General features: G+C 49.8%; 2 protein-coding genes across 2 annotated transcripts, besides 1 other annotated feature; both read left to right on the top strand.

Moving 5' to 3' along the window:
* Positions 1-538: 538 nt before the first annotated feature.
* Positions 539-3,218, top strand: FPSE_07719 (uncharacterized protein; the record flags this gene model as incomplete). The annotated part of the gene is made up of 2 exons (XM_009260837.1): positions 539-2,906; positions 2,965-3,218. 2 exons carry the CDS (start codon positions 539-541, stop codon positions 3,216-3,218), a joined length of 2,622 nt encoding a protein of 873 aa, XP_009259112.1.
* Positions 3,219-11,433: 8,215 nt separating this feature from the next.
* Positions 11,434-13,810, top strand: FPSE_07718 (uncharacterized protein; the record flags this gene model as incomplete). Its single annotated transcript, XM_009260836.1, has 8 exons — positions 11,434-11,513; positions 11,897-11,912; positions 12,117-12,137; positions 12,436-12,486; positions 12,868-12,903; positions 13,030-13,083; positions 13,165-13,260; positions 13,553-13,810. The coding sequence occupies 8 exons, from the start codon at positions 11,434-11,436 to the stop codon at positions 13,808-13,810; spliced, it is 612 nt and encodes a 203-aa protein (XP_009259111.1).
* Positions 12,691-12,717: a repeat region.
* Positions 13,811-14,773: the final 963 nt, after the last annotated feature.

Genomic DNA, 14,773 nt, shown 5'->3' with positions numbered 1-14,773 from the left:
TCGTGGTAACTCCTTGAGACCAGCGTCATCTTGGCCGCTATCATCCGATTTCAACGCCAAAGCTGTCAAAGAGGGAATCCTGCCAAAACGGACTGAGATCTGCTCAACAATTGCTCCAAGACGGGTAGATCGTCGGTGGACATTCAAACCGGAGCCATCATCAAACGACCAAACAAACCCTGGGCTTGTCGTTGTTATACTGCCAAATATTAATCCTGTCATTGCTAGCCTGCGCTGACAAGGACCGACCAAGTTCGACCCCTCCTCACGTGGCCTTGGCTTCAAAGTAGATTGCCGTCATTCCGCTGGTGGACTACTTACACTATAATACGCCACTATTACCCTCCACTCACTTCAACGCCTGGCGACCCAACGCTACCGCTCTTCTGCACAGCGTCACGTTTTGTCCAACGTTTCTCACAACTCGACATTGACTTCGTGGCCCCGAACCTCAGTCACTGTCGGCTTTCAGCTGCACGTATAGTCTGACAACTGAGTAATCATTTTGGTTCTTCAATCCTGGTAGCCCCACGTCATCATGACGGACCGTTATCGCAGCTACCCGTCCTCTGGACGAGCGGCTACGTTCGCGAATCATGCGAGGACTTCCTTGCCGTCAAGCATTGGCTATACTTCTCTGTATGCTGGCGATATGCATGTCATGCCGACTTCTACCCGTCAACAACAACCTGCCCCAACAACGACAACGCCACGGGGATATGTTACAACTACTTCTACAACACCGACTCCCAACACGACGACCCGCACGTACGCCGTTACCCAGGATCCTCGATCACACAGACCAACTACCAGAGATGTCACTAGAACGCAGAGGTCCTCCACTCTAGATTCCACGAGTCGACCACCGGTTATTGTAATGACCACCCAAAAGGACCGTGCTAACGGTACCAGTTCTCATTCTTCCAACGCCCGTCCTGGAAGTCCCATGCGGGACGACTATCGGTCGAGTGATGGGCAGTTCTACACACAGCCTGCCTCATCTATACGTTCACGCAGCACAGCCCGCTCATATGCCGACCAGACAGGCAACGACAGCTATGGTCGCAGTAGCAGGGACCGCAGCAACAGTTTAGTACGCGACGATCCGTACCGCAACAACCGTCACTCTGGTGTCTACCAGAACAACCCACGCCAAAGCTCCAGCAATGTCGATTATGGAGACGATGGATACCAGTATACCAATGCTGGTGAACTGGTCCGCTATGATCTTGATCAATCAGCTCCCACAAGAACTCGAAGACGTGAAAGTCTCGACCGCGGATACTACCGTCCCAATATCAATTACAACGCGGACCAGCGAACGTTTAACGTCGATACAAGTCCCGACTTGAGTCGTAACTACATAACTACAAGCACAAGCAGCCCCTCGAATAGCCGGCAATACGATAACCGAGGAGGCCCTCCACCCAGCACTCGGGGCTTTGATAAGATTCGAGGGTATGACAGCCCACGAGACTTTGCACCGATGCCTTCCAAGACACCGGAGCCCGTATCGACAAAACAGGATGTCCCTCTTGTTGCCACTACCGAGACGACGAGGCGACCTCGGCCAGTGTCTTTGTATCAGGAAGGGCCGCCCCGTTCTTCGCATCATGATGACTACTACCGCAGCCGAGACGACGAAAGGAAAATGCGAGAGTTTCGTGAACAGCCTGAGCTTGAGCGTTCTTATGAACCCGAGCGTGCATACGAGACTCCGTATTTTCATGATGACCGGGTTACTTCTCGGGGGTTTGGCATTCGAACTGATCTGGTTGATGAAGATGAACGTCGTGAACGCCGCCAAGAGCCCAAGAAACGCTCTGACGAAGATCTGCCGCGTGAAACTGAGCATGAGCGCGATGATCGTCGTCGAAGTTGGATTGACTCGAAAGAGCCCCGTCGTGACAGACGTGAGAGTAAGAAGGGTAGCGAAGATGATGAAAAGGAGCGTACTCGATTCCGTGATAAGGTGGCTACTGGCCTGGGCATCGCTGCGACTGCTGTAGGACTTGTCCCTGCTATCAAAGACGACGATAAGCGTGAAAAAGAGGTCAACAGACGCAAGGGCTCTGACGACGAACGTGAGCGTGAACGAGATCGTGACAGGCGGCGAGAATCTGTGAAGGGCGAACGGCCGCGCAACCTAGAACGCGATCGATCGCGACAGCGAGATCAATCACGACAACGAGATCAGGAACGTGGCTCCAGGGACACAAGCCGCCGACCTGGAGACTCTCGCAAGAGTGGAGAGGCAGTGGTTTCGTCTTCTGACTCGGATGAAGGCAAGAAATCGACTCGAAGACGTCGCGATTCAAATGCATTCAACCCTAACGACACTTCTGATCTGAGACAACTCAAGGATCAACTTGCAGCCTTGAACACTACCGACAAGGAGAAAGAAAAGGAAACGTCTATCATCGCTGAGACCACCTCACGCTCCTCATCACCCTCAAAAGACTCCAAAACTGTGGTCGAGTCTCGGCCATCCAGAGAACACCGTTCCTCGCCCGACTCAAAACCCTCCAGTCCCCCTGGAGAGGAAGTTCGTGGTCGTGAACTGCAGCAGACGTCTTTGGACGATAAACAAGTCCGCGTAGTATCACCTCCTCGTGACAAGAAAGACGAGAAACCTCTCAAGGGTATCTTGAAACAGCCAAAGGTCAGCTTCCCAGAGGAGCCAAACCCTGTCCGTGAGGGCGTTGCACCTCACAAAGAAGATAAGAAGGCCAGAGAAGCTCCTGCAGGTGCGAAATGGACTAAGATCAGCCGCAAGGTTGTCAATCCCGAGGCCTTGACTATTGGCAAGGAGAGGTTTGAGGTCAGAGACGATTTCGTTATTGTGCTACGAGTGCTTAGCAAAGAGGAAATTCAGGCGTATGCCTCAGCGACACAGGTTTTACGGGGTAAGTCCAGAGCTTAGATTCATGCATTTAATGGAACACAAACTAATCACGCACACAGAGAGACGACGCCGCGATGAAGATGGTGGTGACACGGATCGTGACCGTGATAGAGACGACGATGAGAGAAAAAGGCATCATCGCCATCGCCGTCATCGCGAAGATGACTCGTCAGACTACGAAGACAAGGACCGTGATCGTGAAAGGCGCAGGCGTCACCGAGACGAGGAAGAGTATGACACCAAGTCAAGAGACTCTGACCATCACCACCACCACCGCAGCCACCGGGACCGCGAACCTGCTCTTGAAGCTTAATTCAACAAGCAAGCACATAAAGATCTGTACCACCACCAATGACTGGTTTCTTAAAATTCTGGAGCGTTACATCGAATGCTTTCAATGGAAGGATTTCACTGTCGGATTTATATCAAATGTTAACATATATCATAAGCATGAACTGAGCGGTTTAGCGAGACATTCAGGATACGTAAAAATAAACAAAATAAAAATTCGGCTCGAATATACATGCGGTACTGTCTTCTTCAATCTGCATTGACTAACAATGGTACGCATTGTGTGAATGTCTCGGCCTTGGCATGGAAAGGTTTTAACTCGGAGTCGGCCAAGAGGATCTTGACAGACGCTACGTTTGAGTTCGAAGTTTAAAGAAAAAGGCTAGTCAAGAGATTAACACGTCACGATTTGGGTAGCAGGAGTTGGATGTCAGGTGCCCATGGTGGCAAACTGCTGACGAGATGGAGCTAAGATGTGATGAGAGGTCAAGACGAGCCGAGACTGAACTGTTTGGTCAATAATAGACTAACTAGTAAATAAGTTCCAACTTTGTTGAGGAAGCTCGTAGGGCTATGCCTATGTTTACGTCTATTTTTCGTTAGTGTCAAGCCTGAGAAGGAGGTGTGAGCTTGGCTTGGACAACCTGTTCGACTACTGACAAGCACAGCCAAGTGACACTTGAAGTATGTGAATCGATATAGCATTCTTTAGGACGACTCCTAGCTCGAGTAGAACTTAATGGACTGCCACACCTACACGAACAAGATCTGTGCAGAGGTTGCCAGTTGTCTCGATCACGAGACCTGGAAGACGCAACCATTCTGGGTCTCGGTCTCGGTCTCGGTACCTATGCCAGTGCCCGCAGTAGCAGGATCAAAGAGGCAATCTAGACCTGGTACGAAAGGTTCACCCGCCCATCTCATGCTGGTTCCCGTAATTTCCATTCCTTTCGCCATCCAAGCAATGCTTGCTTGCCCAGTACATAGAAGCGATCGCTCCTCTCTAACTTTCTCGACATGTCGTACAACACCTCAGTCTGGACTCAAGGCCGGTACCCGTGGATTGTCTGATAATATCACCAAGGCCTGTCTGTTGCTGGCGCCTCTGCGCTGAGGAAGCGGGCACACGGATGTGGTTGATATTATGCGCCAGTATCCTGATATCGTTAGTATCATGGGTAGAAGCAGCCAAAAATGAAACGAGCTCTCTGGACGTGTCTAGGCCTCCCCATCCTTTTTCACTCATCTGGACTTTCCGTTGATTCCTCGCATGAAGCCATCATACAGTGCACCAGAGAAGTATAAAAGTATAATAGGATATTAGCTCTGAAGCTACTATCCACAGCTTAAGCTGTTTCGCGCCTACCATGACTGATTGGACGTAGGAAGAAATGGCACTGAGATGAAGGATTCCCGAGACAGCATCATCTCTGGTGACTTTCGTTCTGGAGTTGAATTTACTCGATTGAAGAGACCAACGGTTAGCAGAGCGGGTTCTTCTGTATCATATTGTGTCCGATGCTGAATCAATGTGAGACCAATGGTCAGCGACTAGTCGATGTGATCAGGAATGTAGACGTTTCAAGTGTCCAAGTCCGGCTATAGTGATAGGTAATCAGGACGTGTTTAAAGTCAAAAAGAACTCGCAGAAAAAGCTGCTATGTGCCACAATCTCCGTATTATGCTGCCAGTCGCGACGTTCCAGGCTGGCACTACACTAAACAAACCATTAGAAACTGTTTTTCAACCCATTACTAAGAATAGTAACCCAAGTTAGCAGCCGCGTCTGAGAAGGAGTGACGCCCAACCGCCGATCTCTGGCTTGATTGTGGCGGCGACAGAGAGGATAGAGACACGTCCAGAAATCCACACCATCAAACATAATCTAGTTTTTGACAAGGCAGCCCACCAGCAAATTGCGTCTTTTTTCTATCTGCCGTTATCCAGCTGTGTTGCTGCGTGATTTACATAACTAGGTCCAATGAATGACTCCGGCAAACCCATAGCTATACTGTAAGTGATTGCAGTTATGTATATCACTCTCAAGATGTCTCACTCTTTCGAGAGGGGCCGCGGACATGTTCCGCAGCAACTACGTTTACTTCATTTGGCAATGACAGTCCTCTTTACTTTTCTCTCTTACCGCTGGAGACAGTGACCTCAAGACTCGCTACATTTTCAAGGTAAATGTTGCGCCTGCTTTCTCAGTGAGCAGCAGCCGCGTGGGGGGACCGGCAGCATAAGCATAGGAACAGGGGTTGCTGTACGGATAAGACGTTGGCAAGACCTTGAATCACTGGCGCTCGTGTTACAACGCGATTGTTATAACGCGAAATGTGGTTCCGTGTCAGGATGGCAAAAAGCGTCCGAGCCGATACAACGGCTGGTGAAGGATTCTGCTGGCGTGCTGGCGAATACTTCGTGGAGACATAGCCTGGTTTTGTTATGTATAGACTACCTGCATATCAACGAATCTGTCTTGTCTTTTTAGACGCCAAGAGGTCTCCAAGGCAGTCTTGACTGTAATATGGCCTAGGACTGTTAACTGACAAAAGACATGCACACCCTGTCAGCTTTGGGTCGATTGCAGCAAATGAGTGATACTGCATCATTGTTCGCATGAACTGCACGATCAGGTAAAGCCAGCACTTGCCTAGCATCCCGTAGAGTCTTTAGCAGCACACGTCAACCGAAGTGCAAACGACCTACTGGAAGCGGTGATTGTGTAACTGAGTGCTTTTCTTATTGCTTGGCAATACACATCAGCTGGGTGATACTCTCACTGAGTGAGCATACCTGGCGTATTGCTTAGTGAGAATGCATGGTGCTATATTCGAAAAGTAAGATAGACAGAATGCACAATGCGAGTCCATAGAGCGAGGCTGGCACCGTTGGTGTGAATAATGTGCAGAGTATCATCAGCAACATGAAGAACTTGGAAACCTCATTTCACCACCCTCACCCATCCTGCAATATCGAGCAAATAAGGATTGCTGGATGATTACGTACCTCATCATCGAACCAACAGAAGACTGGGCAAAAGTGCCTAAACCGAGGCGAACAGATCATGCTCCGTGTTCTCTCACGGGTATCAATCACAGCACGGGCAATTTGCTTTTTTAAGCGCTTGTGGGCCCTTTGGCAATACCGGCAGTTAAACTGGTGAATAGGAAGCGAGCCTACAAGATAAGCTGGAGCATCAACTCGGCTGCATAGTCAAGACGGTTCAGAGATTTGTCGTAAAAGCTCGGAGGCTCAGTCAATCTGCCTGCAGCACTTCTATCGTGAACCACCGTGGAAGCGGAACCCCCTTGCCGGTCATATCGTCCCAATTAGTCTTTTGAATACGGGCCCCCCCTGGTCCGGGGAATGGCGGCCGCACCCCTTCTTCGCATCCTGGCTGTGCCTGGAAATGGCGGACCCCGTCCAACCGGGAACACAGAGCGTCCCACAACGGCTGGTACGTAAGTTGCTCAACTTGAGAGTGGGCTCGCATCCCTGACCGACATTCCAGTGGTGGGCCGAAGGATGTTGCTGCAGTTAGAGAGATTGAAGGCACAGAGACTCGTCAGATAAAGTCGTCAGGGTGCGACGCGGTACGAGTGTTGTTGGCCTGTTCGTATGTAATAGGAAATTATGGAAAGAGAAAGGATAAATGCGACTGTCGGTTCGCCTGAGGCGTGCGACGAGCGTTTGACTGCTAAAGTAGATGCATTGGCCAGGGGATGAACATAACATTATGCTTTCCATAATGTACCGAATAGTCATCACATCATCCTGTCGCGACATTCGCGCAGTTTATCCATGGTATTTCAGATTCTGGCTGACAACTTTCGAGAGGTTGTACTAGGATGAGGTTTAAGCCTTGAACCCAGGTCGATCTCCAACGGTAGGGCTGCGAGGATGGATCTAAACATCGTCAAGAGATTGATGGGTCAGGTTGCGGTCACAACTAAGTACAGCACAGCATGCCCATGATTGTACATCTCCATGGATGGTAGTGCCGGGCAGGGTCTGTGACAGCCTTGTGCATGTTTGACAGCGGTCATGCCCAGGGCCATCCAGCTAAAGCCCACGACGGACGAAGGTGAAGAGATCGTGGATCTTTAGACGGCCCTGACAAGATCTTACTGGTGATAGATACGGGCAGGAGCCAGGACTCTGAAGCTATACTATGTACTCGACCGCAGAGGACATGCGTATGCGAGGACAGTGCAGCTTTACTGCAGTAGGGTACCAAATATCAAAATGCATGATGAGGCTCCAGTTCTGAGATGAGCTCGGCATCAGGTGAACGTGTCTCGTGTGTTTGAGTGCAATGCGATATTGTCATATGCTTCGGCTGTGCCTCGGAGGGCAGTGGGGATACAACTTCAGTGGCGGTGATTGTAGATGTGCTGTTTGTTGAAATCTCATTAACGATGTGCCGCGACATGAGAACCCGCATGTTACTCCTGATAGCATGTATGTATGTACTGTTGGACTAATAACACCACATGAGATATGGGGCCCGTCACAAATCAGCACATTGCAACATCGAGAATGAAGCAGCGACTGCCACTAGAGCAAAGTGAGAAGGTCCCAAGGCCCACAGACAGACTCGACATCGAACCTGTACAGTAACACGACCGAGGCAGTGAGGTTGGTGACAGCGAGTTGTCAGCCGTGCATGAGATGGGAAATGAGATGTTGACAAGTTTGGCGTTTGGGCAACCAGGCGGCGTCCTAAAATTAACTGGCCTGAGTTAGTTTAGGACGTAGCTTCTGCGGATCAAGGACTTGCACACACCACCACTCCTGAAGTCCCTCTAGTCCCCTTAGGCCTTACACCACTCCCCACTTGCACTGCATAAGCATCGGGACGCTTAGTGGCATGCACACAAATGTACAGTACCGTAGGGTACATGAAGGTGTGCGTTCAGGCGTTGACAAGTTTGATATGCGAGGAGAAACTAATGTTGGATGGAAAGGAAGTAAAGTATCCGTACAGAGTACCTCGCCAGGTCTTTAGGCGAATCAGTCGCGGTCGTATTCATGGTACGTACTGTCATATTCGCGTATTCTATGATCGCGATATAGTCGAGGAGAGGGTGAGGAACAATAGTCATTGAGGCGTCAAAGGTCGATTCTAAGAGACAAGGCTGACCTAACGCAGTCAATTTACCTAGTTAATCACTGTGATGACGATGATGTTGTTGACATTAAGGAAAAACCTTGATGTTTGAGTCAGGAACAAGGCGCGGGAGGCTGTCCAAGTGCGGCACATGCTCAAGCCACTACTTTGACCGGAGTGGGGGGGTCCTTCCTTGTAATTAAGCCGTTGTCAGCGAGTGAAGCCACCAGCCCCAACGCCAGTAGGCCAGCAACGAGCCATTAAACTCACTTGAGATTTGGCAGGCAGCTAGTTCTAGCCTAAGGAAGGCGGCATCCTTTGTCGTTTGAAGATTTCGCCAATGCTTCGCTCCTGCCCGTCGCTGTCCTCTCACTCCACAAGTCGAACGCTACTAGGTAGTTGCGCGGGTGAGGCAAGTAATCTGTACCAACAAGGTACCTGATATGTACCTGCCTAAGGTAGAAAGAGAAAACTCACCGCCGCCGTCGCTGTCACCGTAGGCTGTCGTCACTCTCTTAATGGTAGATCCAGCAACAGTTGCACGGACTTCGTACATGCCGTGCTCGCATCACCTCCATGCAGTAATACCTCTGTACCTCACGGTGAGTCCAGTGCAATGCAACACATGCTATTGCGAGAGCAAACACAGCGTGTTCATGAATACCTGAAGGTAAACTGGGCAATTTTGTATTGCTGAAAAATGCTATCCTGACAAGGGGTGGGTCTGCCGTAATAGAGGCGCCCCTCCTAAGATTAGAAAGATCCCCTTACCAGACCAGAATAGGTAGCCATTGTGACGGTTCCGCAACTTATTCACCTAATTCATGATGGTTAGCCATTGGGTGGGTATTGGTGCATTTGTTTTGGTGTTGGTGGCCCTTTGGTTATCTCGTAACGTCGCTTAACTATCTGGTTTCGTCTTTGAACAATTTTTCCGTCAATATCCTTCGTTCTGTGCGAGCAGTGACGGTAGCAGAGCAGTTAAGTTGATCCCTCCATCCCGGGTATTGTGATTGTCTCGTGCTTCATTGTTGATCGCTAACTATCTACCTACCTAATTTTCGATCTGATTAGTCGGTCCCCTTGGTACTTTAGTGGCACTTGGAAGCCAGTCTTTAAGCTACATACCACATGTGCGTCTTCCCTGCTGGGCTGGTCAAACTGTCATGGGTTATCCATTGCCGTGGGCTCTGGCAAGGGGCTTCCCTTGAGTTCCCTTCCCCTCCCCTCCAACTCCACATCCCCGAGTTGACGGACCACCCGTCGCTATCCTTGTCTCCCGCTCCCAGCATCCAGGTCAAAATATGCCAGGTTTGGCAACGACGGAGTCTTACGGTTGACCGTTGGTCGTTGAACCTTAACCCCTGAAACTGAAGTTCCCTGTCACGATGAGAGACCTGGTCAGTCAATTATCAGAAACCCTTTGTATTCGAGAACTAATATCAAAAAATGCAATTTATCAAATGCTTTCAGTTTGTTCACACATTTTCCTACCGTCAGGACATTTGGACATTGTGTGATATGGGTTTTCAAGGTTGAAAACTGCACATCATCAAGACTTGTGCTGCAACCACGGTGGAATTGAGGTTTAAACGATATTTATAAAATATGTACCCAGGTGATGTCCAAGTCAATAACTCTATGCTCACAAACCAACATTCCATACCATCTTGCTGGTATCAATAAATATCTCTACCCTATACGACCTTGTCGACAATAAATATTGTTCATGTTACTTGTCTGATTGTCAAGTCCTTAGCGCAGGTTTTACACCTACCCTATGTTGAAATATTGAAACGACACTACCTTGCCCTTTCATGGCACCCTTACACCTATCCCGGGACGTGGCTTGTCAGCTGCACGTACTCCCGCATATTCCTTGGTGTAAAGAAAAAACCGGGACTCGCCATGAGCCCTCACCACCAGAAAAAGGGTTCATCTTTTCTTTGAACCCCTAGCAGCGGTGGCATTGCCCTAGGAGAAAAAGGTGTCAGCTAGGCTACCCTGGTCCTCCAAAGAATGTTCAGAGAAGCCCTCTAGAAGGAGAAACCAAGCATGACAACAAGGGACAGGCTCAAGAGCAGCTGATGCATCCCAAGCTTATAGTATGGGCCGAAGGACGATCACCAGCACCCCCTACCATACTTTCGACAATTATCTCATCAAGATCTGAGCGGAATCCAAGACTGGCTTGAGATGTCAGTCAGCCTGCCTGACCGCTCAAAAGGAGAAGCAACGAGCGCCACATACGCAACGACCAAAATTTTATTATTCGTATGTCTTGAACTAACAAGTGAAAACACTAACTACTGGCTCTCAAGTCTCAGCCGCATCTTGAAATTTTTTTCTTTCAAAAAATCCACACAACCTGCTTATGTTGACATGTTGAGCTTGTATGTACTCCGTAAAGCACGTAGTTCATTTGCCTACTATCCAGACAAAGCGCTTGACCCTGCATCACACTGCTACACATCATGTCGCAACTTTCCTTACCGTGCTTTCCATATGGGCTGCTGCTGGGGCACCCTGATACACTGTCGACTTCCGTAGCTGTGCGACAATATATAGATCATTGATATGCAACACCCTGCAAAGCCCTGCTACATAAGCATGCGCGGCACTCTGAGCCCCTGCCTTCGAACTATCATCTGCCGCAAAAGGCTTGTGCTTCCCAGACATCGGGTTGAACTGGTAGATCTATAATCATCCAATCCTGCATTGTAATACAGTGCAGTGCAATAATCCGGTATCATTCACTAGAAAGGGACGACTGCAGATAAGAAGCCCAGAAAACAATGCTGATTGTGCGCCCCTGGAGCGCCGGACAAACCGGCTACAGGTATCAGGTTCATCCGTCAGTCCATGTGTCGGGAGAAAGGACCGATGTAAACTACCTAGGTACCTAACCTACTAACATACTAACCTAGGTAGGTACTTACTGAGGTATCGCATATTCGGAGAGCACAAGTCGTTACAGACAATTAAAGGAGAAGGTTAAACCACGCAAACATTTCAAGGCCTTCCCTCTGATACAGGCCATGTCATGTCAGGGCGGCTGGTCCTCGTCGGTCCCTGCTTCGCTTTATTTCCCGCATCGACCGGCTAGACTTAGCGCTGACCCAACATGTCTTTGACAGACAACGGTCCCACCCAGGTACCGGCCGACACCATCCACAAAGCTCACGGCGTCTTGTTGTGCCAACGGTCCGCCAAGGCATGTTCATATACGGCACTAAAAGTGTCTGCTGGCCACCATCATACTCATAGCTCCCCCCTGCCTACGCATGGCTGCCATCTGGTTTTTGTCTTGCCTTCCAATCCCGGCTTGCGGCTTGCACAACCTCATCATCAGTGTTTGAACTGGCTACTAAACTAAACTAAATTGCCCTCATCGAAGTGGATTTGGGTAACAATCTGCCACTTGCAATTCGCGTCATTACGCCGTATACCTGCTCGGTTATGTGATTGCTGCCCAGTTACTCCGTAATTCCCCAGCAATTACTAGAAGCCGCTCCAGCGTCTTCGACCCAGCCAAGTCAGGGTTGTCGTATCTTCTTGGGTTGAGACCCTGCTACGTATCACCTTAGTAGTCTCAAGTACCTGGTATGACTAAAGCCATAGGGACGTTAATGCCCAGGGCTGGGGCAGTATATCTTGCATCGTCGCGCTACTTTGACCTCTTGTTGTTGTTCTCTTAAACACTTTATCCCAGCTACAACGCTCTGGCCACCTTGGACAGTTGACCGGACCAGATTTCTACAAGCGCGCCCACTTTCACACTACCTACCTGCCTACTAAGGTACTCAGCTGAAGGCATCGTCTGAACAGGTACGTGTGCACGCTATGCCCTCTGGTTGGGACATGTGAATGCACACAATTCATTGAAAACAAACATCAAGACGTACTCGAGCTAACCAGGAGAATATGCACAACAGCGACCAATCTACCTATTCACTACCGTCCTACGCAACCTGTCACATCAACTCGAGTTCTCGGCACAGCGATTTTTGCTTTGATTTGATATTGAATTACAGGGATCCGCGCTCTCGGGACCAGCACGTGGAAAGACGTTACCAACAACAGATTGTTTAGTTTGCCTGCGTATCACTTGCACAGAACTTTACAGCCTCTGTTTAGATCATCACAGCCACACAAAGCCATTCGTTCATTCATTCAGGTACGTGAAGCAACAATGGTTTGATTTCCAGGCACTTTCCTTCCTGTCGCGGAAAAATTCAATTCGCGATTTAACTTCCGTGTTTTTGGGCTGAGAGCCGGTTTTTTCTTCCACCCTCACGAAATTGGGACCCGCAGGGGACCGCTAGTGGCTACTGCACCTCCAAGGAGACAGCCATCCATCCATCCCCTTTGCCTTGCTTGCATTTTTTATTTATTTAATTAAATAAATGTATGGAGAGCGCATACGAATTATTCATCTCATTACACTTCAGAGTACCTACATAGTACTGACCTGTCCTGCTACTAAAAGCATTAGACGACCGTCCTTTCTGTTCTCATCCTAGTTTACATTCTGAACCAGTCAACAACACTTTATTAGTGCCATATTTTTTCGACGCACACCATCTACTGCGAAGTAAGTCATTCCTTTGTCTCAAGCTCCTTGCAAATTTACACAGAACCCGAGAGCTGCATCCTGGCAGAAGGGTTCTGTTGGCGGGATATCTTCTGAACCACTGAGTGCTGCTGTCACAGGATCAAGAATCAGGCCACCTTGATTCTATCCAACAACGAAGATCCTGGCAGAGCAGGCGCCGTGCGTTGTGTTGTGTTCACTAGCCTAGCTGCTAGACCACCTTTATGCTCGAGACAAGTTGCTAATTAACCTTAACGACAGATAGAAGCCTCTGTTGACCTACTCCTCATGACCGCCAATATGTCTGCGAATCGCCAGGTTTCAGGCGGCTACAAACAGGAGCCGGCTATGCATCCCGTAAGTACAAGCTCTCATTTTTTTCTCTTTTACACCACCACTGTTAGGCATCTCCTACGGGAAAGAATATCGGATCAAAGTGCTTGAGAAGCAATCATGGCACGGGCAATTGTTTCCAAGCGCAAGTAACAAATCGTTGCCAAACGCGTCGCGGCTACAAACGCGTTTGACAGACCCTGGTAACAGCCTCAAGTGAAGGCTGGACACTATCAGAATATTCCGGGAATACCAGGCTTTTGACATACCCGTGCAATATACCTGTCGCAAGCTTGACCAGCTCAGGAGTCCCTAGGTGGACAAGGCAGGGTATATTCTGTTTCACCATGACCGGGGCTCGCCCGCCCACAGGGGACAGGGGAGGGGTGGCCAGACTCGCCAGCTTCGACAGAGGCACTCATGCCAAACCCCCAAAAATCGGAGAGAGGAGAAGAGGCGGGACGTTGCAGCGCACTCTATTCGGTCTCTGGATATCATATCGATGCTCAGCGGCATTGCATGCACCAGCCACACCGTTTTGCGGGAACCACAAACGGCGATAAAACCACGATAAAGGCAATAAACCGATTGCGCAGATTCAACGACCTCATACAGCCGTTGGAAAGCACAAAGTTTTGGGTTTTCGGATACAACAGCAACGCCACCAAAGTAAAGCTCGACTCACATCCACCCAACGGATGCGAGGCTGGCGACGAACGTGCAAGTGTCAGGCTGTCAATGAATGCCCACCACACCAAACAACCCAAATCTCGTCAATGACGCGCCGCGGCTACGCGGACCAGCAGCCGGTGGATGATGCCTGAGAAAGGCGCCGAGAGGGACGCTTGACTCAGCTGAGGAACGTTTTATTCCTGTAAGGACATTATACGCGACCAAGGACATCAAAACGACAAAGCTTGGCAAACCCTGACCGCACTATTCCTGGTGGAATTGACTGTATGCGCGGCGCTGTTTTCCTGGTGGGGCGCTGGGCTGCCCCTCTGATTCAGAGTTCCGGGCATGTCTCGTTAAAGAATACCGATGAGTTATCAAATATCGACAGAGCCGACAGGAAGAACGGGATGCGACGCGACGGAGGGCTGGACACCGCCTTAGCTATGCTCTGTGACACTTTCTCCCGAGCGCAATGGAAGTGGTGACGCATCGGGTGGACCTCAAGTGAGGGAGCCGACACAAGCAAGCAGCCTCTCTCCAGGCTATGATGTCTACAGTCAAAGGATTCGGGGATTCTATCCATCTGGAAGGCGGCCACTACGCGCGAGATCTCACGCGTCGACATGCGGTACACTGCAGGTACCTAGAGCCGGACGGGACTCTGTACACCATCGTTCACGCAGTCAGTGACCGTTGTGTGTCAGTCCAGTTAAAGCTCAAGTGCCCATTTTGGGGGCGGGCCAGCGCGAAGCCAGGGGACCTTACTTAGAGATGGGCCCATGAAAGACAACGGTTGAGAAGCGTTACCCACACCGCCTGTGGCCAAAATAGGATCACCAGGCAAAAGCCAATCCCGGCGTAG

This window comes from Fusarium pseudograminearum, chromosome 2 (genome assembly GCF_000303195.2).
Source record: "Fusarium pseudograminearum CS3096 chromosome 2, whole genome shotgun sequence".
Classification (NCBI taxonomy): Eukaryota; Fungi; Ascomycota; class Sordariomycetes; order Hypocreales; family Nectriaceae; genus Fusarium; species Fusarium pseudograminearum.
The sequence above is the reverse complement of the archived record's forward strand: the minus strand, read 5'-3'. Positions and strand labels throughout refer to the sequence as shown.